This window comes from Platalea leucorodia (assembly GCF_965183815.1).
Source record: "Platalea leucorodia genome assembly, chromosome: 4".
NCBI lineage: Eukaryota > Metazoa > Chordata > Aves > Pelecaniformes > Threskiornithidae > Platalea > Platalea leucorodia.
In genome coordinates this window covers 46004075-46029339 of record NC_138826.1, presented here as the reverse complement: position 1 = coordinate 46029339, position 25265 = coordinate 46004075, and the positions used below count along the sequence as shown (strand labels likewise).

The following is a 25265-nucleotide window of genomic DNA, read 5'->3' as shown; positions in this document are numbered from 1 at the left end:
GATTTTAAGAAGGCTTCTGAGAGGCCCTCCTTTAGCTTTGATCTCTACATGTACAATAAGCAGAGCCTCCACAGCAATGCCTTTCAGCAATGAACCATCTTTAAATCACAGTCCAGTAGTAGTGTTCATGTTTGGCTAGTGTATGTCTTGCTCAGTTCCAGTACAGTAAGTTCAATAGGCTTGGAGCTGAACTGCAGTACAGCCATTAATCAAAAACTCTATAAAATTGAGTTCCAGGAATTTATAAATACATAATACAAATATGAGCTGTGGGAATTTTTCTGTAAACACTCCATCTCAGCAATGCTTCATGTCTCCCCAAGCACCATAACTTCACCAGCTAGCGTAGCTTATTCTACCTCTTGATTTCTATCTGCCTCAACAATGTTGTCTTGCTTTGAATGCTTGCTTTTCATTTCACAGTCATTGTGAAGGGGAGAGAGGAAGAAAACTGTCACCACCACAAAAGCCTGCCTAGTTTTTCCCATGGGACAAGCAGGGCATGACCCCATAGGTCTGTGATGAACTGCTTGTGTTATTTCTGGAATAAGGTGGACAGGACTGGATCCCTCCTACCCACATGTCAGCAGCCTGCCCATGAAACACCAGAAGTTCAGTATAACTCCAAAGTCCACCAAAGTCCTTAGGATTCTCTCCATTAACTTCATTTGAATTGGTCTATGAGGTCCTAATGTTTTCACTTTAAGAGTGGGCAGAAAAAATTGATTACTTTTTCTTTGCTTTGGTTTCTCTGAAGGTATGTTCTCTCTGTTTATGCTTTCCTTTTATATGAAAATTCTCTTTCCTCTTCTTCACTGCTATTCTGCATTAAAACTCCCATTTTTAGCTGTCATACAGGGAAGTCTGACACTAGAAGTGTTTCCATTGGTTCCATCTCCTACTGAGACCACTTGACCCGACCTTCTGAAATGCTGCTAAGTGATTATTTTGGAGAGGGCTGAAAATGGAGATTACTTTCTTTGCCTTCCTGGAGTGACCTGCAAAGGACTTTTCCAGTGAATTAATTTGCATTCATGTACTCTGCAATGCTTCGTTTTGTCTTGTCTTGGGCCAGACTGCACAGTGATGGCATAAGCACATGTTGGTCTCTGACTCAAAAAGCCTTGTAAAATGGAGAGACTTGAGTTTTCTTGTAGGTATTTGGGGTTTTTATTTTTTGCTTTTAGTTTGGCATGAAAGCACATCTCAGCAATTCATAAAGCACTGAAGATATTCATTGTAGCCTAAGTAAATTGAAGCAATGTTTAATTTTTCATTTTTAAGTGGTGATGCAGAACATATTACTTCATATGCAGTTTACAAGGCTCCCACCACTAGCATTTGGACTCCATTTTAAACTTATAAATCATATGCTAAGTATAGTGCTTGTTTGCATCTGTTAAATATTTCCGTCGCGTTTGTTCTTATCAACATCCAGTAATGATATATACATATGTCATGCAAGACAGTAAATATGCTGAAGTTCCAAGGAAAAGTTCAGTGCCATATCTCTGCTGATTAATGTGTAAATGCTTGAAACTGGTATAAAAGCTAGAACAGTGATAACCTTTAGCATAGCCTGGAGGAATGAACACAGCAGATAAATGCGCTCCTATGGAAAGCGCCACAGCAAAACTTATATGCCACCCATCATCCATTTCAAGGACTCAAGACAATTGTGTTCCCTTGTCCTGTTCATTCCCAGGTGTATTTCACTCAGTCTGGGAGGCAGGAAATTGCATTTTCATCTTTATTCTACCTCCAGCTGTAAGCTAAACGCATATTTGAAGATTGCAGCAACAAATCCATTGAGGACAGGAATCTCCTGCCACTGTGCTCGTCAGTCATTTTAACTCTGTGCCTCTAGACAGTTGAACAGATATTTATTTACAGGGAAGAATCTATGAGCAAGAGAATGGTGATCTCTTCATGTCCATTTATGAGTCTGTGTGATTTTCATGACTAGATCTTTTTCCTTTTGAGAACGCTAGGGCTGCTGCAAGAGAAGTGTGTCTCATGTATGAGAATGTGTTTGCAAATTTGTGGTTAATAGATGACACAACTTGCACAGAGATGCTGTGATATGTTATTTCAAGTTATGCATAAATGTCTATTTCTGAATTCATTGTCTTTGTAAACTCACTGGGAAGCAAAAGATAACGGATCCTAAAAAAACCTAACAACAAGTTTAAGCTTGCTGGGTTTCCTAAACTACAGGAAATGACAACAGCATCTTAGGCTGCATTAGGCTACAAGATATGCACTAAACTACCATATTAATGATATATACGTGCCTGTGTACATCTGTTTATCGAGACGAGGCTACTCAGACTATAAAGGAATGCCCTTGTGTTGCCCTTGCAGTTCTCAGCCTTAGGGTAAAGGTAAGTAGGAGGCAGAGAAGGGTATGTCCGTGGTGTATAGCACTGAGGGGACACTGTACTTCAGTGTGCTCTGGCAAGGTTGGGGGGAAATAATTCAGCATTTACATATTTATGCATCATTGTGTAAGAAAAACTCAAGATACTGTACTGATTCTGTACCCATGCTGTGTATGGGCAGAAATCCAGGTTTTCCAGCCTGACAGAGAATAGATTTAGCCCTGAATCTGTCTGTCTTACTAAAATAGATATTGACATCTGGTAAACAAAACATATAACTATGGTTTGAGAGCTTCCATGAATAATTGTGTGCAACTGTGTATAATTACAATTAACAAAAATGTCCTCTGTTTACATAACACCTCAGGAGATCTGCCGAATTCTCTGCAGCCTCTATAGATACAGCACCATGAAATGCAAATGCTTGCGTGTTACTAAACAGTTACTGACAAACACACTGTGGAAGGATGGGTGTGGAGGGAGATATAGGCCAAGGAAATCATGGCCTGGGTTTATAAGGAAGAGCGTAGAATCTTTTATATCTGCATGAGATATGGTTATGTGATCATAAGAACAGCAAAAGTCAAGTAAGAATCCCAAACATACTTCAAAATTAATAGCATACTGAAGTCATCTTGCAGGAAAGGTAAAAATGGGATGAGCATTATGCGCTTTTTAACAATAGTCATGGGTAACAATTCTAACTGTAAGTATCCCATCCTTGCAGAAAACTAGCTAGCCCTCTCATAGAAGTCTAGCACATAGCAGGTGTTGAAAATGGAAATGCAATTTCCCAGCTAGGCAGACATCCAATATTTATGAGCCAAGTCTGTGGAAATAACAAACTGCTGATAGGGACAGAATAATTTAGCAGAAAATTGAGTAAGTTTTCCACTTAAAGAAAAACTGTCATTCACCTTGTGTCTGATCATACTCCTACTAGCATCTGAATGTATTGTCTGGTGCTGAAGCAATCATACAAGACACTAACACAAAGACAGGAGCATCCTCACAACCAGAGTTGGTCACAGTTATTTAGTTATCTGGCAGAGCCAAGTGATGCACAGATGAGAAAAAGACATAAAAACCCCACAAATACCTGAGAGGAAAAACAGCCTACTGACTTGCAGCAGCACCTCTAATACTTGCTAGGCAGTATTTTGGGTCTGGATTAAATGTAGTCTAGAGTTGAATTTATATTCTGTTTTGACAATGTTGCAGTCTTGTCAGATATGTTTTGAAATTTCTACCATGTTGGGTGGAAATCTTTCATGAGCAACAGATGCTGCTCTGAGATTCCTGGAGCATGGGAATATGACCCTTGCACTTTCAGACCAAAATCAGAACCAGAACTGCAGAACTAGAATGGGTCTGGAGAACCAAGTCGTGAACACACCTCCTGCCCAGCCATAATCTGAAGACACTTGGATTTGCTCTGCAGCTATAATGGGAAAAATTGATAATTGCCAGACAGAGGGATCTGTGCCTGTCAGCACACCTAACTCAAAAGTCAACTCCCAAATTTTCTTGAGAATTTCCTGTCTCCTTCTGATAAGGGTCCTGTCTCATTTTGGCAGACTACCTACATCAAACTGCCAAACTATGCACAACAAGCCACATTTCATGGGTATTTGCACAAATTTGGATACTGCTGGCACCACCACACATGGCCCAGATATCACTGGATCAATGCAGAACATTAAAGTGTGGAGAACTGAATTAATATCTCTGAAAAAGGAATATAGTCGATGATTTTCCCTTCTTCCTTCTGTCTGAAACTCACTCTGTTAGAAGACTAGTAAGAAGGCTGGGCTCAGGCTAAGCTCTTGGAATAATAGACCATAAGTGTGATCAATGTGGTGGAAGTGTCCACCACTGGCTCTCTGTAAGGAGTGAGCTTCAGCCTTTCAAAACTGGTTTTATGTGGATTATGTCACCCCTGCCCCAACCCCAGTGTATTTGTTATTCAGGCACGCATGCCAGATAACCTCCACTAAGTGACTGCTTTTTTTGCGCTGTAACTCATTCCTGGACAGTTTGTTGTAAGCACTTGGTCAGAGTCACAGCAAGACACTTTGGAGCCGGTTTTGGCAACCCTTCACCCTCCCTTACTTCTTCTTTGGGCTCCTTCCAGCTGCTGCCAGCAGACTCCTGTGTACCCAGAGATCTGCAGGCCCTCCTTTTGGAGAAGGGCAACAGCTCTAGCGTGTGTCCCTTTTGGTGCCTCTCTGAAGTGACGTCCCTGATCACCCTAGCCCTTTTGTTGGCTGTATACATACTGCTTAAATGTCAGGCTGTGCTGCTAGATGCATCACTCACGTATGGAATGGGTGTGTCCATCCTCTCCAACAGACACTCCACTTTCAAGAAGTCCCCCTGAACTCATTTTTACAAATTATTTGCAAGAACCACTCTGGGCTCAAAGTCCGAACTTCCTTTAAAAGTGAATGAACTTGAAGGAATGATTATGGAAAGCAAAACAAAAAGCGGTACTGAACACTGACAAAACAATTTTGATAGGCAATTTTTTTTCTGTTCAAGAAAAAATGTTTCTCTTCTCTCAGACTGTACTTGTTAATTTTTTTTTTTTTTTATGTAGAGACATCACCTATAACCTGAAACTACACAGTTCAATACAAATGACATTTTTATATCTAAAAAGCAAGAAGGGTCATATCAATGAGCCCACAAAAATTATATTTGTGGAGCTTTAGAGAGGGAGGCCAAAGAGAGCTTTGCAACTGATACATGAATGATGAAGTCTGTTCCAACTGAAATCACTCAAAAATTTTCTGTTCATCTGAGTGAATCAGATGATAGCTGAGTATATAACAAATATATATAACAGTATATAACAAATTAGTGAAAAGTATAAAGAAAAGAAATTAACCTAACCCAAAGAATAAAAGAAACAAGAATGAATGAATGAATGAATGAATGAATGAATGAATGAATGACAGAAGGCTGTGCTAGGTTTTAACAATGTGTTACTAATAAGAGGCAATGGAAGAGTATTAAAACATGCAGTACGTAGGTTCTAGCAATGCATTGCTAATAACAGCTCATGAAATCTTCCTTAAAGCGTTCATTCAAACTGGTTCGGATGTGAATGCATTTGTGTGGATATGACATTGGCAGACCACTGCCTGACAAATTCCCACCCCCAGATATTTGTAATGCAAGAGTTCAACATGAAAATACGTATCCCAGTGAGCTGAAACTTTAAAAACATATGAACAAGCTGATCCAATTCTTTTTAAAGAATCCAGGACTGCTTCTGTGGCAAACACTGTCTATCAACTGGTATCTTCAGACCATGACTTGAAGACTCTCACCCAGTTATATGGGATACTTAGATGGCGTTTGTTTGACAGATAAAGTCCTATGAAAAGATCTCACACTATAACATGATACAATGTGCTGTCTCTCTTCTTCTTTGGGATGCATACGATTGGGAAAAAATACATGCCCATGCTCAGTGAGAAGGGTTGCATTTTTCAGATGCACACCCTTCTACAATCATGGGATAAAAGGAATTTACTAACTTAAAGCTGTGTGCCTGTGCAAGTTCCTACTCGTTGTGGGGGAAAGAGCTAGAAAGCTTTGGTCCCAGTTTTCTCCAATAACATGATTACGAACTCTTATGGACTGGTGATCCCTCTGAAACAGCTGTAGTGATCAGGTAGTCAGACAAGTACATTTCTTTTCCAGTACCAGGACCCAGAGCAATACCCAGCACTGCTATAAATCTTTGAATTCACTGGGTTTACAGAGGCACTAAATGAGACAACTGTATGAACTGGGCTATTAGCACTGAAGTTCTTGGTCTAGGCTGTGATCAAGTGCTTCCAGTACTGTGACGTACAATTTAAAAAAATGAAATAGGAGAACAGATTGACCCTGTTTGTGTACGAGAGGGTAAAGCCATCTTTGAATTATTTTGGGACAAGTAAACATCAGAAAACAAAGAAGAATGAAGAGACTGCCGCTTCTCCAGAATTTCCCAGCTCAGAGACAGTCTGGACTGACCCCCAGTTACTCCTAAATAATTGTAAAAAATTATGTTTGGTTACAGAATAAACATAAAAATATTTAGTGGAACAGAAATAGTCTTTAGCAATATAGGTATTGTTTTACCCTGCAACTCTCCCTATGCACTATGCCTTTTTAGCCTGTTTTACTAAGAAAAATATTGCCTGCTAATCCCCTCCTGGTAATTTCTAAATTTGCAAGTTTATTTTTACCACATCTATAGAGGTACAAAATTCTCAAAAATATTAAGTTCCTACAAGTTTCGTAATTGGTGGAAGAACACACTCAGGTTAGTGAGTGTCTCACTCATAAAGAGCAAAGTGTTGCAAGTTCAGTAGCTTTTAGGCTGTGCATTAGCATCGGCAGCGGTCTCAAGTAGCTAAAGTGCATGTTCACTCCTGCCAAGCTAGTAGTTAGAGAACATGGAAAAAGAGATAAAACACTGTGTAGGTGCTTACAGGACAGGGAGGTGACAGCAGGAGAGTAGGAGGAAGCTGAAGTATTGCAGAATGAAAAGGAGTGAAACTCAGGGAAGGAGTACAGGCACAGGACATAAGTTCATAAGAAACCAGGCTTCATTCATGTAGCTGCCAACAAACAACTTGTTTTGGTTTAATCTTTGTTACTTGGAAAATAATTTATCTTAAACTCAAAAACAGACACTCATATACCAGAAGCAGATTATGCACACATGGACATGCTGGTAAATTCATAGCTTGCTTTAAATTTACACTTTAGGCTTTAAAGTATGGTGGGTTTTGGGGGGCGGGGAGGGTTTGGGGTTCGTGGGGTTTTTTTGCATGAACAAGAACTTTGACTCTATGGGAATTAGTTATTGCCAAGAACAAGTCTGAAGAAAAGTTGACACAATTTTGATTGTGGCTAAATTATTCTAATTCTGTAGTGAAGACATAACTATTATACTAAATTCCTATGAATGATGACATCTAGGAGGGAAGATAGCAAGGGTCAGAGTTACTTAAAGCCTTTCATGAAACAAGAAGGCAAGTAAACAAAACAGTTAAATCATCATCTGATGAAGTCCTACATGTCTTCTGTTTTGAAAGCTGTTGAATAACATCAAGGTCATGTATTCAGAATACAGATTTAAATATAATTTAATTCAGGACAGCTGGAAGTATCAAGCCTGTGCTCCTGAGAGGTGTCTTTCCCTATAATTGGTGAGAATCATTTTGCAAAGGGCGTTTCTTTGTTTTTATCAGTGAGACATAGTCTAAATTTTGCAGCTTGCTTTCTTAACTGCAAATTCCTCTTCTCTAATATATGTTGTAGTGGGACACTGAGTTTGAAACCTAGCAAGCCTCTTTCCCTTCTACATGATGAGGCATCTGCATACATAAAATCTTTCACCTGCTTGCAGTCTTAGATGAAATATGAAATTAGGGGCATAAATGAAATGTGAAAATGGCTGAGAAGGAAACAAAGATGGGAGTACCAGTAGGAACCGTGTCTGCTAAAAAACATTATTGCAATCAGCCTTATAAATGCAGGAGGTACTCTCTTTAAAATTTCATTCTGCCAATAAATAAAGGAAGTTATAAATGAGTTAAAGAAAGAATCATAATTGGGAACACCCATTCAGTTGGAGAGGAATTATGAAAGTGGCATTTTTTTAATATTCATTCTTAGAACTGTGCTTTTAGGATATCTAATACAAATTGTGATGTTGCACCAGTGTGCTGTTAATATGAACCATTAATCTTATGACAATGTTCACAGCCTTTCACTCAAAAAAAAAAGACAAAAAAAAGAAAAAGGAAGAATTAAAATAACCTTACTGTTAACTGTTTCGATTTTAACTGAAAGCAACATTTAAGGGTCAAAATTGGCAGACATTTGCTTTGGCTTTGTTCTTGCACTTTATACTGAAATGGCATCAGTGATTCCAGAGACAGTTCAATCTCTCAGAAAGAAGCTGATTTTCTTGAAAAGCACAAAAGAGCCCTAACATAGGGGAGAGGGAAAGTGATTCTAGCAGTGCCAACAATGAGAGAAACACTAATTTAGACCAGTCATTGCTGTTTTCACCACCAGATTGTCGCCACGTGTTCTAAATATGGTGAGATAACACAGTAGTAATATGGTTGATGCCGGCATCATCTACTGCACTCTTCAATGCAAGAGCAACAAGAGGGGGGAATTTCCCATCCCCTCTATTTTCTGCCCCCCATCACCAAAGAAAATAGCATAGGTGACATTCATAGGAGATAAGTTTATGATTCTGATGTTGAGAAGCTCATCATTGACTTTCCTCCACAACTAGAACCAGACATAGCAGAGAATCTATTTGCAGTCATACAACCACACTGCATGGCAATAATGCAGTGTGGTTTTTGCCTGTTTCTCTCAAATCAAATTGTAGATGAATACAGACTGAAAACTGTGCACTAAGGGTTAAGGCTTGGTAGCCAGGTGTGGTCAGCAATACTAGAAATAGAACTGGCTGAAAAATTCTCATTGTGCTCATGTAAAACATTCTGTCTGTACAATTTATGTTCTCCATCAGATATTTATGATTTGGCAATATTTTTCTCATTTTCACCATTAAACCTTAAATGCTAACAGTAAACCTTTCACTCCATGTGATTTGCATCAAATGTGATATTTCCTTTGTATTTTCTTAACAAACTCAACACATATTGTTTCCCTAAACTCAATAGCAAATTACACAGCAATTCTCTGTGTACAACATTATATTGTAGCAATTTTATTCACAGACATGGGTCTTCCTCTGGGCTGAGCTCCCTGAGGGATAACATCTCCAACAGCTGGCTTCATAAAGTCTCTCAGATCAAACTGTTGAGGTGAATCATGACTGTAGGCTTATATGGTGCACTAGTGGAGATGTAGTTTGGAAGCCTGGTGCAGCCAGTCTTTTTCTGTGCCTCTAAACAGGTTCAAAAAATATTGATTTTAACCATTAAAAGCTAGTTTCAATTTCTGCCTTTCTGAGAGAAGGATGAGGAGATGCCTTTTCCTTTAATTCCTTTCTCCTTCTGAGTTCTGTCTGATCAACATCAAGTCACAGTGCTTTGTAGCAGGAGAAAAATGAGAAAAAGAAGAGTGTATGTAGAGTATCAAGAGCACAAAGAAGATGATGACTGAGAACATAGAGATGCCAAAGCTCCTCAAAGAGCCAAACCTTTCCTGAAGTCAAGAAGAAGAGATTCAAAAACAAGAATTTGTCTTCTCACAAAGATAAGGAATGTTATTGAAAAAGAACATGAGCAACAATAATTATGTCTTTTATGTCTTGGGGGCTTGGTCAGAGGTCCTAGATTTGCTTCATACCATGGCATTAAGAGAGGAAGAGCAAGACAGTTACCACACTGTGGTAAAGAAATTTTGAAAGGTATCAACATCTTATAAAAAAAAAAATGGGGATAAAACTTTTTTACAAACATATTTGAGACTTTTTCAATCAAACAAGCAATTTCAGGGGAGCTTGTGGACCCTATCTGCTCAGATGGTGATGGGGCACAGAGGCATCAACCTGAGAAAAAAAAATATTACAAACTCCTGATGTATATTTAGGGGGAAGAAAAAAAAAAGACTATGAAAAATAGCCAGGCTGCACAGCAGAAACAAAACAAATTGCATTTTTTGGAGGGAAAGCAAGAGAAGGCCACAGCTGACTGAGTTACCAAACCACAAACCCATATGAACATGCAGACACAGGAGAAAATTGAGGACTACAAGCAAAAATTGACAAAAGACAAATAGAGCCAACTTGTAAAAGAAGCATAAAGGATTGCATTATGCATGGAAAAAAGTACTGGCTTATCCAGCTCCACTTTTGGAAAAAATTGTTTTGCAACTAAGAAGCAAAATTGTTCTGCAAAAGATGGCAAATCAGGGCTGAGAATGTTTACCAAGAAACTTAGCGTGCATGCATTCTGCATGGTTGAAGAAAAGAAGAAGTATTGGTTGGAACTGTTGAATAGCTTTTTATATATATTAGCTGGAACATTACCTTGAATCCAAATTAAAACTTTCTGACTTATACATTTTGCTTTTGTGCACAAGTATAAGTGAAACTTGAAATGATGGAAAAGCATCAAGGAATGTTACGGTGTTATGTGATGGTGTTTTATTCCAAGGTTGTCCCTAAATTTAAGTTAAGAGATACTGTACATACAAGTGGAAGATGTGAGACAGAGAAACAATATGTTTACCTCAAAGGAGTGTAGGAAGATCAAAACACAAACAAAAAAGCTTTAAAAGATGAAATTCACACCACCAATAATGGTGATTTCGCAGAACTTAGATCTATGTTCCAAGGTTGGCACAGGTTGTTTATTTGTGTATTCTGGGGCAAAATATATTTTTGGGGGTCTGTATTACCAGTCTCGTTAGTGTGGAGAAGGTGTATTATTTGATCAAATGTCCTTCAGTGGAAAGTTTAAAGCAAGAATACGCACTTATGTAATCATAAGATTAAAACTAAAGGTATTGTGAATTCTCATAATTCTAATGTAAAAAACAAATAGAAAATCTACTCAGATAAGGAACAGGACATCTTCAGTCTTGTTCTATGTACCGTCAGTGCACATATATACATATATATGTGTACATGTACACATATACATGTATAATACATATATATTATATATGTATATTATCATATATTATATTATATATGTATTACATATACACATGTAATTTCCAATATCTAAAGCAGAAAAGTCAGTGGATCAGACACCATTAAGAGACTGAAGAGAGCTATGATGGATTTTAGGCTTCTGATTTCCCACTCAAGGAAGATATACAGGTGCTATATTTCTGTTTCAAATTGTTATAAGAACAAGGTCCAAATTACCCATAAATAAACTTTAATTAGCATAATGTTAAAAGATTATGCTACAGCTAATCGACTTTAACTGGAATCCAGACTGCAGTGTTAAATGTAGTGTAGGAAAGACCATGGCACAGAATTTCCTGTGATATAAGAGAGAAAATTTCAAATTAATATCTTTTGTGTTTTCGTGTATAACTCTGTAGTTTTCAAGATGGTTGAACAATTAGATGACAAAAAGATACTGAAAAAAATGCCTTTCCAAAACCATTTATCTTTAGCGTAATTTAGCCCTTGTTGAGACTAGGTTTTGATGTTGATAATTGGCAAAGATGGGCTGGTGCTGAACAAACTTGACACCTGGCCCTTTTCATACTAATCTTTCCATCTTTCCAGATGGCAGAGTTTACTTCTGTTCCCATCTGTTCCTTTTCAGTAAGAAAAAGGAAGGAAAAAATGAAATCGTTAAAACATTTCATGGCTTTTAGAAGGATCTTTGAGATTCTTTTCAAGTTTGTTATTCTGGACCACGTTCCTGTGGAAGGCTGCTGATGGCACCTACGATTATTTGCTTCAGATCAAAGGTAAAATGCCGAGTTTCATTTTTCAGGTTTGCCTGAGATAATTCATCTGGATGAAATTCACAGAAGGAAAAATTGAAAGAGCCGGAGTCATCACATCAGCACATACTTGCAAAAAGAGTAAACAAAACAAGCAATCAAGCAAACAAACAATAATGGTATCAGACTTGTGACTAGATAACATTTGATGCCATCTAGCAGTAAACAGGTCAGAGCAGAATTTCAGATGAAATTTTGCTAGTTCAGATTTGGAAAACTGTTTCTACATTAAGAAAACTTTTTATGCAGAAACAACCACTCTCATTTCCCTGGTTATTTTCCATAGTTTCTCTGTTGAGTTCTCAGGTCTTGACTCTGGTCTAAATTTTCACTGTCTCGAACTTATTCCCTGGGGTTCCATTAGGCTCCTTCCATGTAAGTGGGGTCAGAATTAGGTTTCTGTTAAGCTAGTTATCTCCAGAGCTAGCAACTGGCTATTCAAGAAAATTCAGCAGGAGGATGATAGAAGCTGATGGACAGGAAAATACAGAAAAAAACAAAGTGAAAACCACCAATGGAAATCTGCCAGGTAACCAGGAAGTAATTTTGGATGCTACTTTGTAGTCTGTAAGTTTCCATGTGTTACTAAAAAATATCAGTTAATCTGGAGAAAATTCAGAAAGCAATTAGAATAAACAAGTCTCTAGGGATATTTATGAATAAAAATTACAATAATCAAATTTATGGACCTGGCTGAAGGAAGGCTGTGGTACCCATGTGTGCACACATTTGAATATCTTAAATAGCAAGAAGCTGTCCATACCTTTCTCTTGCCAATGGTTTGGCATTGTTCCCTTAGAGGACCCAGAAGATTTCTGACTCCAGTCACCCTAAAAGAGCATATTGCCCGGAGGGAACTGGAAAAAGGCTATAGCTTAGTTCACATGCCCCACCAGTCTGAATACCTGAGAGAAACCTCAGCACGTTTGCTGAGTGGCTGAGAGCAAGTGACTGTCTTCTGTGTGGCACAGCCTGTGCTCGCGCTGCTGGCACTGCAGGGCGCTGGCTCATAAAGTGCTGTGTCTTCCACTCCACCTGAGCCTCTTTGAACATGGATGTCTTAACACCAATCTACAGTGTCTTTGGGCAATTTGTTTCAGGAGAGCTTTGCAATGCCATCCAAGCATAAATAAGGCTAGTTATCCTGGTGCAGTTTTGGAGGATCAGGAGACTCTCCTTGAGCAAGGTGCTGTATTGTGTAGGCATGCCAATTTGTATAAAGTTACTTTCTGGATCTCTGTTCAGGTTTCTGCCAGGCTATAGACATACCTCAGTTATCTTTGGGAGATGCTGCTAAGCCTTTCTCTTGAAAAAGAGCTGTTCTCCAAGAACAGATTATTTATTAAAATATTTCTGTTATTTTCAACACTGATCCCGTTTATTTTCACTTCTTCCTTGAAGAATACCGTCTTAAAAAATGACCAGTAGAAGTTAACTAATGAAAAAATAAAATTGAAGCCAAACCTCTACTCTAAAAACATCTCTTGCCAGCCGTCCTACTGCCACCCAGGACTGTGTTGTTGCTAACAACTTTTACATGAAAAAGCACTTAATACTGTAGTGATGAGAGGCACTCAGGTTGGAAGGGGGATGGTATGAAGATTTTAAGTGGAGTGATGGAAGCACCGTCACTTGATGAATTTAAAATTAGATATGACAGAGTTTTGAAGAATATGCTATCTGGCTGGCTGGCAACTTAGGACCATAGACCATATTAGGAGATATTAGACTGTACTAGGAGATCGATTTTGTTGGTTTTAGTTCTCCAGTTCCGAGGAATTCCTCGTGACCTCCCAAGCCCAGTAGCTTTCAGAGTGCCCTGTGAGGGGATAGTATCATGCCCTGGATTGCTCCAGGTCAACAGGCTTCACTGGCTTTGTCCTTATAGCTGCAAGTACCAGTTTCCTGGTCTGTGGATGACTGGTATCTCTAGCAGCCAACAGATGGGTCAAAAAGGAGACAGGGTTTTGAGCAAGGGGGAAGCCTGCCAGGTATTTAAACTTTGGTATTCAGGGTGACTTAGCTGAGATTTAGTAGAACAAACAGGGGAATGTTTTGTTTCTGAGGAACTGGCAAATTCCAGCAAAGAAATGGATTTTCTACAATTTTTCCAATCAAGTATACCAGTCATCTAATATAGGCATATTCTCTTCCCCTCTCCGATTTCTATGATTCAACATACTAAAATGCTTTGGATGTGCATCCATGGTTTAAAAAAAAACAAACACCAAGACTCAAATTTAAGATTTGGTTACAGTCTCACTAATTCTAGTAGGATTGCCTGGGTGCAACTGAGGTCAGAATTTGGCCTGCAATCAGGTGGATTTCCACATTTGCTCAGCTGGGGACTCCCACTTCTGTGTAAATCAGAAATAAATTTCTGTTCAGAGGAGGTACTGGTGTCAAACCTGTCATCAGCAGCTGAGTCAGTAAAGCCACAATCTGAACCAGAGACACAGAGAAAGACTGAAGTAAACAAAGGAACCCACCAAAGAACAACTAAACCAATCAGATTTGCTTAATGATTGTTCAAAGGACAGCAAACACTGAAAAGTCACCAGCTTTTATTTCAGAGGAATGAGGCAAATGAGAACAAACTATGAGAAAAGAGCAAAAGGAATGGGAAGATTTTCTAGTAGAGGAAAGACAGAAAAAAATGAGAAAAACCAGAATATTTCACTGGACTTTAAAACCAGAACTGTTTCCTCAAAATGCAAACTCTTCCAAGGGAGACCACTCCCTATCCTAGCAGATGTGAAAAGCAGCTTTAGCTTCCCAGGGCAAGATTTAACTCCATGAAGCTTTTGTTCGTTTTTGTTTTGTTTTGTTAAAAAAAAGAAATAAAAAAAATACCAAACTCCTCTTGTAGTAGTATTTAGATTGTTTTGCTTTTCTCAGAGCCTGTAATTGTTACTCTTTCAACACAAAAGCTAAACATTGTTCTTGAGTGTTTCAACCTTATAAAGGCAGTTTGAATACGAAAATGCAACATCTCATCAGAAAAATAAAGTCTCTGTCCAGATTGCTTCATGAATAGCTTCTGTATTAATAAATTGATTCAACATTTTTTCTAAGTACATATAGAGCCTATCCAGGAGGAAAGACATACTAAAGCAATACTTCCTAAAGGTGTTCTGATATGATGAGATATTTGCCATCTCTCAGAAAGAGTTTTAGTACGTAAAATTGTCTGTTGCAAATCATGCCTGCTAATAGAAGCAGCCAGACTATAACAGCCACTCTACACCACCAGTACACAGTCTCTCCAGGGCTGACTTTCAGGTGCCACCTATACTAATAAATAAAGCAGGGCCAGGATATGACATCAAGCACTGGCATGCAAAGCCTGCTTCCTTTAGGCTGCTTTATGTGCAGGTGCCACACAGAAGAACTGAAGGATGTGTTTGGCAGATGGTGGTACTCACCACACACACCCAAGCAGAAAAGGCGACTCTTCTTTAACATACAGACTTGTAAAGTATAAGTATTCATATTCTTATTTACAATGCTGAGAATATTTAAAGGAGGTCTAGTTTGTAGGACTTTCAGATCCTCATAGTATTGGATTAGTTGTCTTTCTATTATTATCCATGCTAAAGCTTCAATGCACTTCTGAAAAGAAGTGTCAAGTCTGCTTTTGAAAATCCTTCTTTCTGAGCCTTAGGGCCATCAGGTTCAAAAAATTTGATAGCCCTCATTGGTACTAATACCAAGGAGTTTTTACTTACAGCTGCTTTCAACTTTGCATATGTCTGAAGAAGCTGCTAGGTAGCCCCTGTGAACAGGAGATATTTTAATAACGTGCATTCCTCATCCCATGAAAATTTCTATTCCTTATTTTTTTTGAAAAAGAAGTATATTTAGTCCAAAGTCTTGAAGGATCTCGCTTCTTCCAGTCTAACTAAGTCAGCTGTTTTCCCTGTGTTACAAAAGAATTAGGTGCTTAAGAGAACTGAAAGTAGAGGGCAAGTGGGTGGGGTCCATGGTGGTCAGGAAGGATGAGGTGGGAGCACCATGAGGGAGCCCAGCCCGTGAACAGATACTGCTTGTGTGAGTGGCAGAGCTGAGGTGGAGAAGGAGTTACTCAGCATGCCGGTGTGATGACAAGATGCCTAACTCCCTGACGGGAAAGCGGCAGAAGTTTGTAGAAAAATTCCAAGAGGGGCAATAAGTTGGTCAAAGCAACAAAGAGCGATTATATGGCAGTCTTACACGGCCTAAAGGGAGGGCAAGGACAGTGCTAGGAAGGCCAGAATGAGGAGGACAAAGAAATAAGATGCAGTGTTCTCGCAGCGCAGTCACATATTGACCCCTCGTCTTCCATTCACACGCATGCATGCATTATCCCCACACATACATACATTCAGCTTATGTGTGTCTCCCATCTACTCTGCAAAACAAACCTGGTCTGAAACTGGATATAAGCCATAAAACAAGAGGCTGGTAAATGATGACTGTCAAGGCCTGGATAGTGTCTGGTGACCTATCACTCTTTTCAGTTGTGTCATTGAGCAGTTTGAAAGCATTAAGGGGTGTAGCTGCAGAAAAATAAAACAGTAGAGAAGAAATCGGTTGCAAATGGATACCAAGGATGGAAAGGATAGAAAAAAAAATTGTTATCTAGAAGGACAGAGAGTGATTAGAAAAATAGGCAGAAAATAAGAGACTCAGAGTGGAAATGGCCAAGATAATAAGTCTAGGGAAAATCAATTCAAAGCAACTATATTAAATGTCAGGGAGGAAGCTGGAAAGGGATAATATTGAAAATTAGCTAGCCATGATTTAAACAATAAATTAGTGCTGGGTTTATTACACAGAGGTTCTTTTACAGCAGAAGGGAGAAAGAGAAGAGAGAATTAGAGAGTACAAAAAGTCAGTATAATTACAGAAGGCACATACTAATGCAAGGTGGTATCAGACAAAGAGATGAAAGACGTCATCCTGTTTTTGGAATGCCACTTTTACTCCTGGATGTTGTAGTGCCACAAAGATGTGGATGAAAGTGAGGTAAGTCAGAAAACTGAAAAAAGCATGATTAAAAAAAAAGGCTTAAAGAAAAAAAAAATCATATGCACTCTGTAAGACAAAAGAATGGGATTAAACAAAGAAGAACAGCTTGTGTCAAGTATTTGAGGAGTATATTTAGTAAACAGCAAAAAGAAAGGAAAGTTGCTCAAGATGTTGGGGGATCTAAGTGAGAGAACATGCAAATATTGATAAACAGCAAAGAAAACCTAGCCTATGGAGTTATCTGCATCATCCATTTAGTAAGTCGGTCATGTAAAATAAGACTGTGCAAATTGTTTGAGAAATGATTGGAGGAAATAGTTTTGTACTTATCACAGGAGCTGAAAACAATGAACTCAATAAATATTTTCTAACTTCTGAATGAACAAATCCAGGAAAGACCCCCAGCACATGAAATGGCACATCCCTCTTAATGTCCATGTTTTTGTTACCTAATCCAGAGAAGGGTAAAGTTTCTCTTTTGCTAAGGTGGTGTTACTGGACTTTATTTTTGCTGCTACCTTGCAGTTTGGTTTTGTGCATACAGCTTATGTGCTAGGAGTGGGTAGGAAAGTGTGGGGAATTGTAGAGAGAGGACACACAGAGACACATTTCCACATTATTCCAAAGCATTTCTTAGATATTTCTGCTGTAGCCTTTGCATCTAAGCAGCATTTTTTTTTGACTCAGCTGACTATGCATTGTCTATTTTATTCCCCTAAGGCATTGATTTTATCATTGTCATTAGTATTCCTGAAACCAAGCTCATCACAGATCTCAGAATCTAGTGGGACTACATGTTTACCTCAAATACAGCATACTGGGAAAACTGGTTAAATGTCTCCATTGGATTTATGAGGTCTGTATTTGATAGCTAAAAGCCATAACATCTGATCTTGGTTTGGAGCAGAAACTGAATGCTGACCAAATCTCTTTTCTCAAGAGGAGAAAAGCTGCTTTCGTCTTGTGAGTGTGCTTGTTCACCTCCTGGCTGAGGCAGAAGCCACAGGAGAGGATGCTATCTTAGAACTTGTCTAAGAGTTATTCAGAAGCAGCTGTTGGGCTTAAATTTCACACTCACAACCTGAATTCACTTCTGAGTGTAGACGAGCCTTTAAACATTCACGTAGAGTACAACATATTTCTTCCTTCTGTAACTCACCAGTTAACTGCTGGTTACCTCTGACAATATCGATTTAGACTTCCGGCAAATGTGGGTGAATTTTTGTAGGGCATAGTGTAGAAATAAGTATTTATGAGTTAACTAGATTAACACTTTCTCACATGCTAACTCAGCTAATGTAAGATAAAACATGTAAAATCTATAGCAGGGACAAACCTCAAATAAAGGAATTTATTGCTGGAAGGTGTGAAGGAGCAACTGAGAAGAAACACATTTATTGCTGTGGTTCCATTCTGGGCAACACGTGCAGCTGAAGCACAGAAAATGTTGGAGGAGTACTGCAAATCTAACCCTGTAGGATGCAATCCTCCAAGAATGTTTTCATCACCTCTGGTACAGGTTTGTAACAGATAACACAAATGGAGCTTGTTCTATGGAATCTGTATATTTACAAGGCTAGGCGGGCAGCAACTCCCTCTAAAGTACAGGCAGAGTGGCAATGAGTCATGCATGCCAGTTTCCCAGCACTGCCTGATGGAATCGTGGAATTACCTGCTATCCTTTCCATGTGCATTGAAATGCAACCAACAGGTTACTTCTCTGAGCTCCAGATGACTACCAATGAACTTTGTTTCAACACGTACAGACACACAACCTTCCCCAACACAGCAGTGTCCTCATTCACACATATCTTCATCACACATTTCCACAGATGGAAATTTCAAACACAAACGTAGAAGCCAAATTGGGAAAGACCGTTTTGCATGTGTGTGAAGAGGTGGAGAGCAGAGAGAGGCAGAGAAAGATAAGAGAGGGAGGAGTAAACGGTCTTGTTCTGATCTTTCCATATGCTTGTTGCCCTGAAGGAAAGGGCCACCTTGCTTAGCTTGCTCATGCAGCACGATGCTTGTACCATGTGAAGGAGCGGAGAGTCTTAACTGAAATGGATGCTTGGAGTGTTTTTCTTTTAATTCCTTGGGAAGTATAACCTTTCTTGAGGCTTTCTGTGGAGTAGTCCCCTTCCCCTATGGACTTAAGACTCATGATACAATCAGTAACATAGCTCTGTGTATTTCCTCTAGCACTCATTTCACAACCTTGAAACTACTCCATAGCCACCCTTACTACTTCTCTCTTCACACGCCCATCCCATCTGTCCCCTCAGAAAGCAACTTATCCCCACAGCCCCCACCAACAGATGTATGAACAGGGATGGCTGTCTCCCACACAGAAACAGCTGCCATCCACCTCTGTCATCCCTACTCACACGCCGCCTCTTTCCACTGTCTGCTCCTAGTCACCACGAGAAGACACACACATGGCCCCACACCAGCAAACATCTGCAGGGATGCCCAGATGTTGCAGCCTTTCCAAACACATTTGTCTGTCTGTGTCATGGCTACAAAGGAGTCCAGGCAGGCAAAAATACCTCATGTTCTTCACAGTCGAACACAGCTTGGTCGCTCATGCTTTCAACACCTTCCTGAAACAATCCAGCACTAATTGTACCCATCAATTCTTTTCGCTTTTCTCGGCCAGCTAGCAGGTCGATGCCATTGTTTACTTTTTATTTTCTCAGTGGTTAGGTGGGGAGGAAGCAGAGCGGTTGGAAGCCAGGGCATTACCCTGGGCCACGCTGGTGGCAGTGGGCTGAGCAGGCTGTGGTCTGTGGTTTCAGCCCAGCTGAATCCCAGTGGCCGGGACCGCTGGCTGCGGTCATGCGTCTCCCCCTCATGGACAACCACTTCACTGTCCCCACCGCCCACAACCCGCCTTGGTGGGAAGCTCACCACCACCAGAGGAGAAAGAGGCTTTCTGCTGACTACAACCAGCTCCAAGCACCACCAGGAAAAATTATCAGGCTAGAGAACTTGAACTGGACTCCGCAGTGGGAAACCAGTGCATAAAGCGGGACAATGGGTTCCCAACACAGCCCATGGCTACACAAGCACTAACTGCCTATTAGCTAAGTATTTTACAGGCTACCTATTTTTTTGGCAGGAATTGATCCCTGGAATAAACCATAAAGGGATCCATGAACTTTCATGTGGCTGATGCTACATAAGCTCTGGGTCCTGAGGCTTCAGCCATCAAGCCTAGTGCTTTGGTGTGATCGGACTGTCTTCTCCCAGTGCAAGTCTCACAGGATTACTCACAATCTTATGATCAGCTATGGATGGAAATGAGCACTTTCCTACCCAGTGTAGGACAGTTCTTAAGAAGATACCGAAGCCCTAGGCAAGACGGGCAATTTGAAGATGTTTGTAGAACAGATCTGAAGAACAGATTTTGTCAATATATGCGATGGTTTTGAAGGGAAAGATGTTCTTAGTGTTTCTCTCACACACAAGATATATCCTATGTTTTCAGCCTTCAACCAGCTGCACATTACTCCAGTACTGCTTCAAGCCATGGAGAAAGCTAGTTCTTTCTTGTTTCCTTTGACTGACATCTGTACTCCCTATGTGTACTTCAACCCAATGGCTGTTCATCCAACAGCCCTGTTAACTACCTAGTAGCCCTGTTAACTAGTTCTGGAGAAAACTCTTTGCCATTTTGTGCCAACAGTAGTATACTGAAGTTTTAAGGCATGAAAATAAGGTGCATTGATATGCCTCCGTATGAAGCTGGTGCAAATATTTTAGTTAGACATCCTGGGATTTTCTCACAATTATTCACTAATTCTTTAGAAAAAGCCTGCAGAATCTCTAAAGGAGAGTCTGCCTGCTGTGCACGTCATGCAGAAGGCAAGCACATCTAGCGCACGTTCGGTCCTATTGCTACCCACGCACCAAAGCATTTTCTCAGTTAGTCATCTTTCCCTACCCTCCTTCTCAATGCAAACATTGCTTCTTAGCACTCGCAAAACTTAATTCTGTTGTGTGTCTTACATAACTTATTTCAACACAGAAAGTTGTGCCACAAATGCAGTGGACACGTGATTCTCCACTCAGTCTCCAATAGTCATCTTACACATCAGCACAGCTTCCTGGGTGCATGTTTGTAACTTCCACACAGACATACGTCCCTTACAGCAACCCAGTACTCTTACATGCCTCTCACTGATTTCAGCTTCTTCCTACAGACTGGCTGGGTCATTCTCATCACATGCCTCCCTCTACAACTCTGCCAGTCACATAAGCACAACATTCACTGAACACATCTGTCACTGACCCGCACACAAAACCAGCATCTCATATATCTGTGCACCTATCATCACTGACTATGTGCATTTACCTGTGCCTCCTACTTGCTCTCCCCTTGGACTTAACTCCCAACATGCTCTCATGCTGCTATGCATGCATGTATGGCCCCTTGCACACTTAGACAGCTTCCCTTAAACTAGGAGGCAGATAACGACAGATGGCTTAAGCTGTCATAAACTTTTTCCCACTCCTCATCACTCTTCCCTCCCCCATAAGCGGTTTTCTTTCTCTCAGGCCCCACACCCAGGTCTGCAATCCTTACCTGTACTTCCCTCATTTACTTTGAGCATGCTGTGTGCACAAATCTCTTTTATCAGACACAATTTTTCACTCTCTTCACCTTCCCTTCCACAGCCCTTACAACCAGGCACAAACTGGCAGATACTTTCCTCGCTTACACACCATGTCAACCTGCATAAGCTTCTCACCCCTCGTAACATGAACTGTCATTCCCATTCACTTCCACTTTGTGCCTTACGGTTCCTAACAACTCCACTCACCTCCTCACGCATTTCACGTTTTACTTTTGACCTTAGTACAGCCATGTGGCTTATACGGACCTCCAGGTAATTAACCCTCCCATTCCTTCTCCTCCCACCCCTTTATATCTTTAGTCATTTCTCCGCTAGCACATTCGTTGCGTTCCCTCTTGCTGCTTCACTTAGCTAGTACCTACCACAGAGATATAAGCACATTTGTTATGTCTCTCTTAACAGAAAATAACTCTTTTTTTATTTGAGTATGTGTTCTCCTCCTCCCTGCACCCCTCATTGTTCCTTACTTTCCATTATTTTCCTCAACTGCTTCCCCTGTAACATATTGCCTGTTCTTCCCCTACATTATCCCAACTGCCCAGTAAGGAGGGCAGTTTCTGCTGGCCAAGCCACTCCTGCACCTTTGCTTTCAGCTGGCCAAGCCACTCCTGCCCCTTTGCACTACTTTCTCTGTTTGCCTACACAGTGATACAAACGTCAATTTCCTCCCACCCTGTCCTCTCTTTCCCTATACCTCCTCTAAGCCACCTTTTGCCCAGGCATCTTTACAAAAAGCCCAGCTCTTCACCTCATACTCATGCCTCCTACATTCCCCATTTTTCTGCATTCTCATGCTTCTCAAGACCTGCCACAGTTCACCCTCCCCCCATGATTTCCATTATCTTGCATTTCCTCACAGCACCTTCACATGGCTTTTTCCCCAGTTCTGTCTCTCCCTTGCAACCAGGCAGCACATGTCTATAGCACTACTCCAGCGGGCTTCCAATCTCTAAAATTTCTCTAAGCAACTACCCCCTCACATACCTTTATGGGTCCCTATACCCTTTTCCCATCACCACACCCTGTCTCCATCCAGCTCATTTTTTCATCTGCATTCCTCTCCTCAGTATGTGTTTCCATCACCACGCAAGCCTTTCCTTTCATACTGTAACAACTTCCTCGCAAATACATCCTCGTATCTATTTCTTGACAGAATCAAAGGTGTCTCCTTTAGACGCCCCCCACAAGCATCATGTAGCTGATTATTTTCCATACCTTTCTCCAAATAGACAATAGTTCACATTTTTTTTCCTCCTCCAAACATCCTTTGTGCCCTGTGCTTTCACTTTTCTTCCTTCACTCCCACTCCATACCCTACCTTCCCCTTGCAGACCCTAGCATCCTTGTATGTCTCTTTCATATCCTTACCCAGCCTCCAGTCTGCACCTTTTCCCATACCTCTTAACTATTACTTCCTTTTCTGAGCTCCTAAACTTTTTTCCACCCACAAAGATCCTCTTTTGCTAGTTGACCTGCAGCAGTTCCCCTTTTAAGCTGACCACCTTTGCATGGCTCACCTGCCCTTATTACCCTGATACACAACACTTAATACATAGCAGTTTATTTTCTCTATATAATACTTTCCCTCCAGACTCCTTATATCTAACTTTCTATGTACCATTTAGTTCTTCTCTCCCTAGGGAAAAAAAAAAATCCTAAACCTACATGTATCGCATACCTCAACATATAGCACCCTTCTACACAAAGCACTCCCCTCCTGGCTCTGCTGGTACCTCCTCTTCTCCTCGTATTTTGTGTCCACCACCTGCAATCATGTCTAGTTTTCCTCCCCCCACCATGCTCACACACAGAGCTCCTGGTACTGACACGTGTATCGAAGACCAGTCTTTTTACTACAAGCAGCTGGAACCATGCCGAACACTTTTCCATTCTCTACTGCTTTTGTCTGCCTTGCCACAAAGTGAGTTTTTCTTTTCATTATTATTAGGTTTTCCTTTTTCTTGCATCTTATTTATAGGTGTTTCTTGCACCACCCCTCCACTTACAGGCTTGCACAGATCAGGTATTTCTGTGCCTGAGAATGTCTCTTCTATTTGTCTGGGTATTTTCCTGAAGGCACAATGTAAAGGCAAACTTTACATACCATTTACACTCCTCATGCAACGAATCACATGAGTCTAAGAGTAAGGAGTCCTTTCTGAAAGGTTGTAGCTGATAACAATTGACTGGATCATATAGCACACATCCCTGTCTATTTAAAAAGGGGGGGCGGGGGGAGAAGCAACCCCCCTCACACACACACACACTCATCTCTAAATAACTGGTTTTGCAATATAGGAACCAGAGAATGTGCGCATAGCAGCCCTATTCAATCCAAAATATCCATCTCTCCGGATACTGCATATTTATAGTTCAAGAGATAGGACCAACACAGAGCTTTCCCGTTTATTTTAATGAAGGATTAAGAACTGATCAGAAAACTATCTAAACCATTCAAGGACTTTTTCCCCTCTTGGCTAATAGCAGTTTGGTGTCTCCATAAGGACTCGCCAGTAACTGACGCTTTAAGCTGCATTTCAGCTGTTTAGATGAGAAACAGCTTTCTATTTTGCTCTCTATATGTGCGTCTGTGTTGATTAGTTGTGTGCTGCATTCCTAGAAGGCACTTACCAAACGCTGAAAATTGCAGCGTAAGAATAGTTTTCCTGCCATCCTAGCACAAAGTGAGTGTATCTTTTTCACGTAGACACAGATGTGCAGGGAATCCTTTGATCTCCAGTTCCTCCCAGAGAATTTAGTGTTTGGGTTTGAGGAGAATGGGGATTGATTCAAAGGTCATGAATAGGGTTTCCAGTGTCTGACACACACAAAAAAAGAAAGCTCCAGTGAAGTTAGTTACCTGAGACAGGCAAGGTCTAGAAATTGGGAATTTTGACTTTGCTTGTCATGGGCTCTAACTTTCCCTGAGGGCAAGCATGCTACGTATGCTGAGGCTGGTTCTTGCAATCCACGCTCAAGATTTGCAACCCCTTTTGTTATATCTGAAGTTGCTGGTTTCCCTCTTAAAATAAAACCAAGAGTCTCCTTTACTTTTGCCTCTTAAATCAGATTCCTTTAGCACCTCATATTTCTCCTCTGCTGTTTTCTTGCCAGGGACCTGAACAACAGCGTGCAGAGCAGGAGGAGAGAGGAACCCATGGACTAAAGAAAGCTATAGGGCAAGTAGGGGTGGGGGAAGGAGGAGGCACAATGGGAAAGGCAACAACATTTGGGACAGACCTACTGCTTTACAAGACCCCCCCCCTCCTCCCCATTATACTTCTTTAAAGGACCCCTCTCCCCCCCCTCCCCTCCCCGCCCTCTTAGGACCCTATTAGAAAACGTCAAATTTCCCTTACCGTGGTAGGAGTAACCATGGCATCCGTGTGAATGTTTCCAGAAAAGTCGACATGAAGAGAAAGGTGGATGTAAATATGTTCATTCAAAGTCCCAAAGTTGGTCTGCTTGGGTTGTGCAGAGTTGCTCTATGGGAGAGGAGCCTTAAACTCTGAGTCCCGTGAACATAATCTGCTCGATTATAACAAACCAGCTCAGCCAGATGGCTCTGTGCTCTGCAGATTAACCCCTTTATTGCCATGCTCTGCTTTCCCTACCTACCATTTATAATAAACTTGCCTTGTTGGGGAATTTCAGAGAATAAGGCATTTTTTTGAAAATGACAAAACCATCGTAAAGGTCATTTTTTCCCCCGTGTGCTCTAAAAAAAACATCATGTGCCTATTTTCTTTTTTTTTTCAATCTGATT

General features: G+C 40.5%; 1 protein-coding gene across 1 annotated transcript in view; it reads right to left on the bottom strand.

Moving 5' to 3' along the window:
* Positions 1-24979, bottom strand: part of NTF3 (neurotrophin 3) — a 52486-nt gene extending 27507 nt beyond the window's left edge. Inside the window, exon 1 of the mRNA XM_082309155.1 lies at positions 24859-24979. Coding sequence (XP_082165281.1) covers positions 24859-24876 — 18 coding nt within the window. The 5' untranslated portion in view covers positions 24877-24979. The remainder of the gene's footprint in view (positions 1-24858) is intronic.
* Positions 24980-25265: the final 286 nt, after the last annotated feature.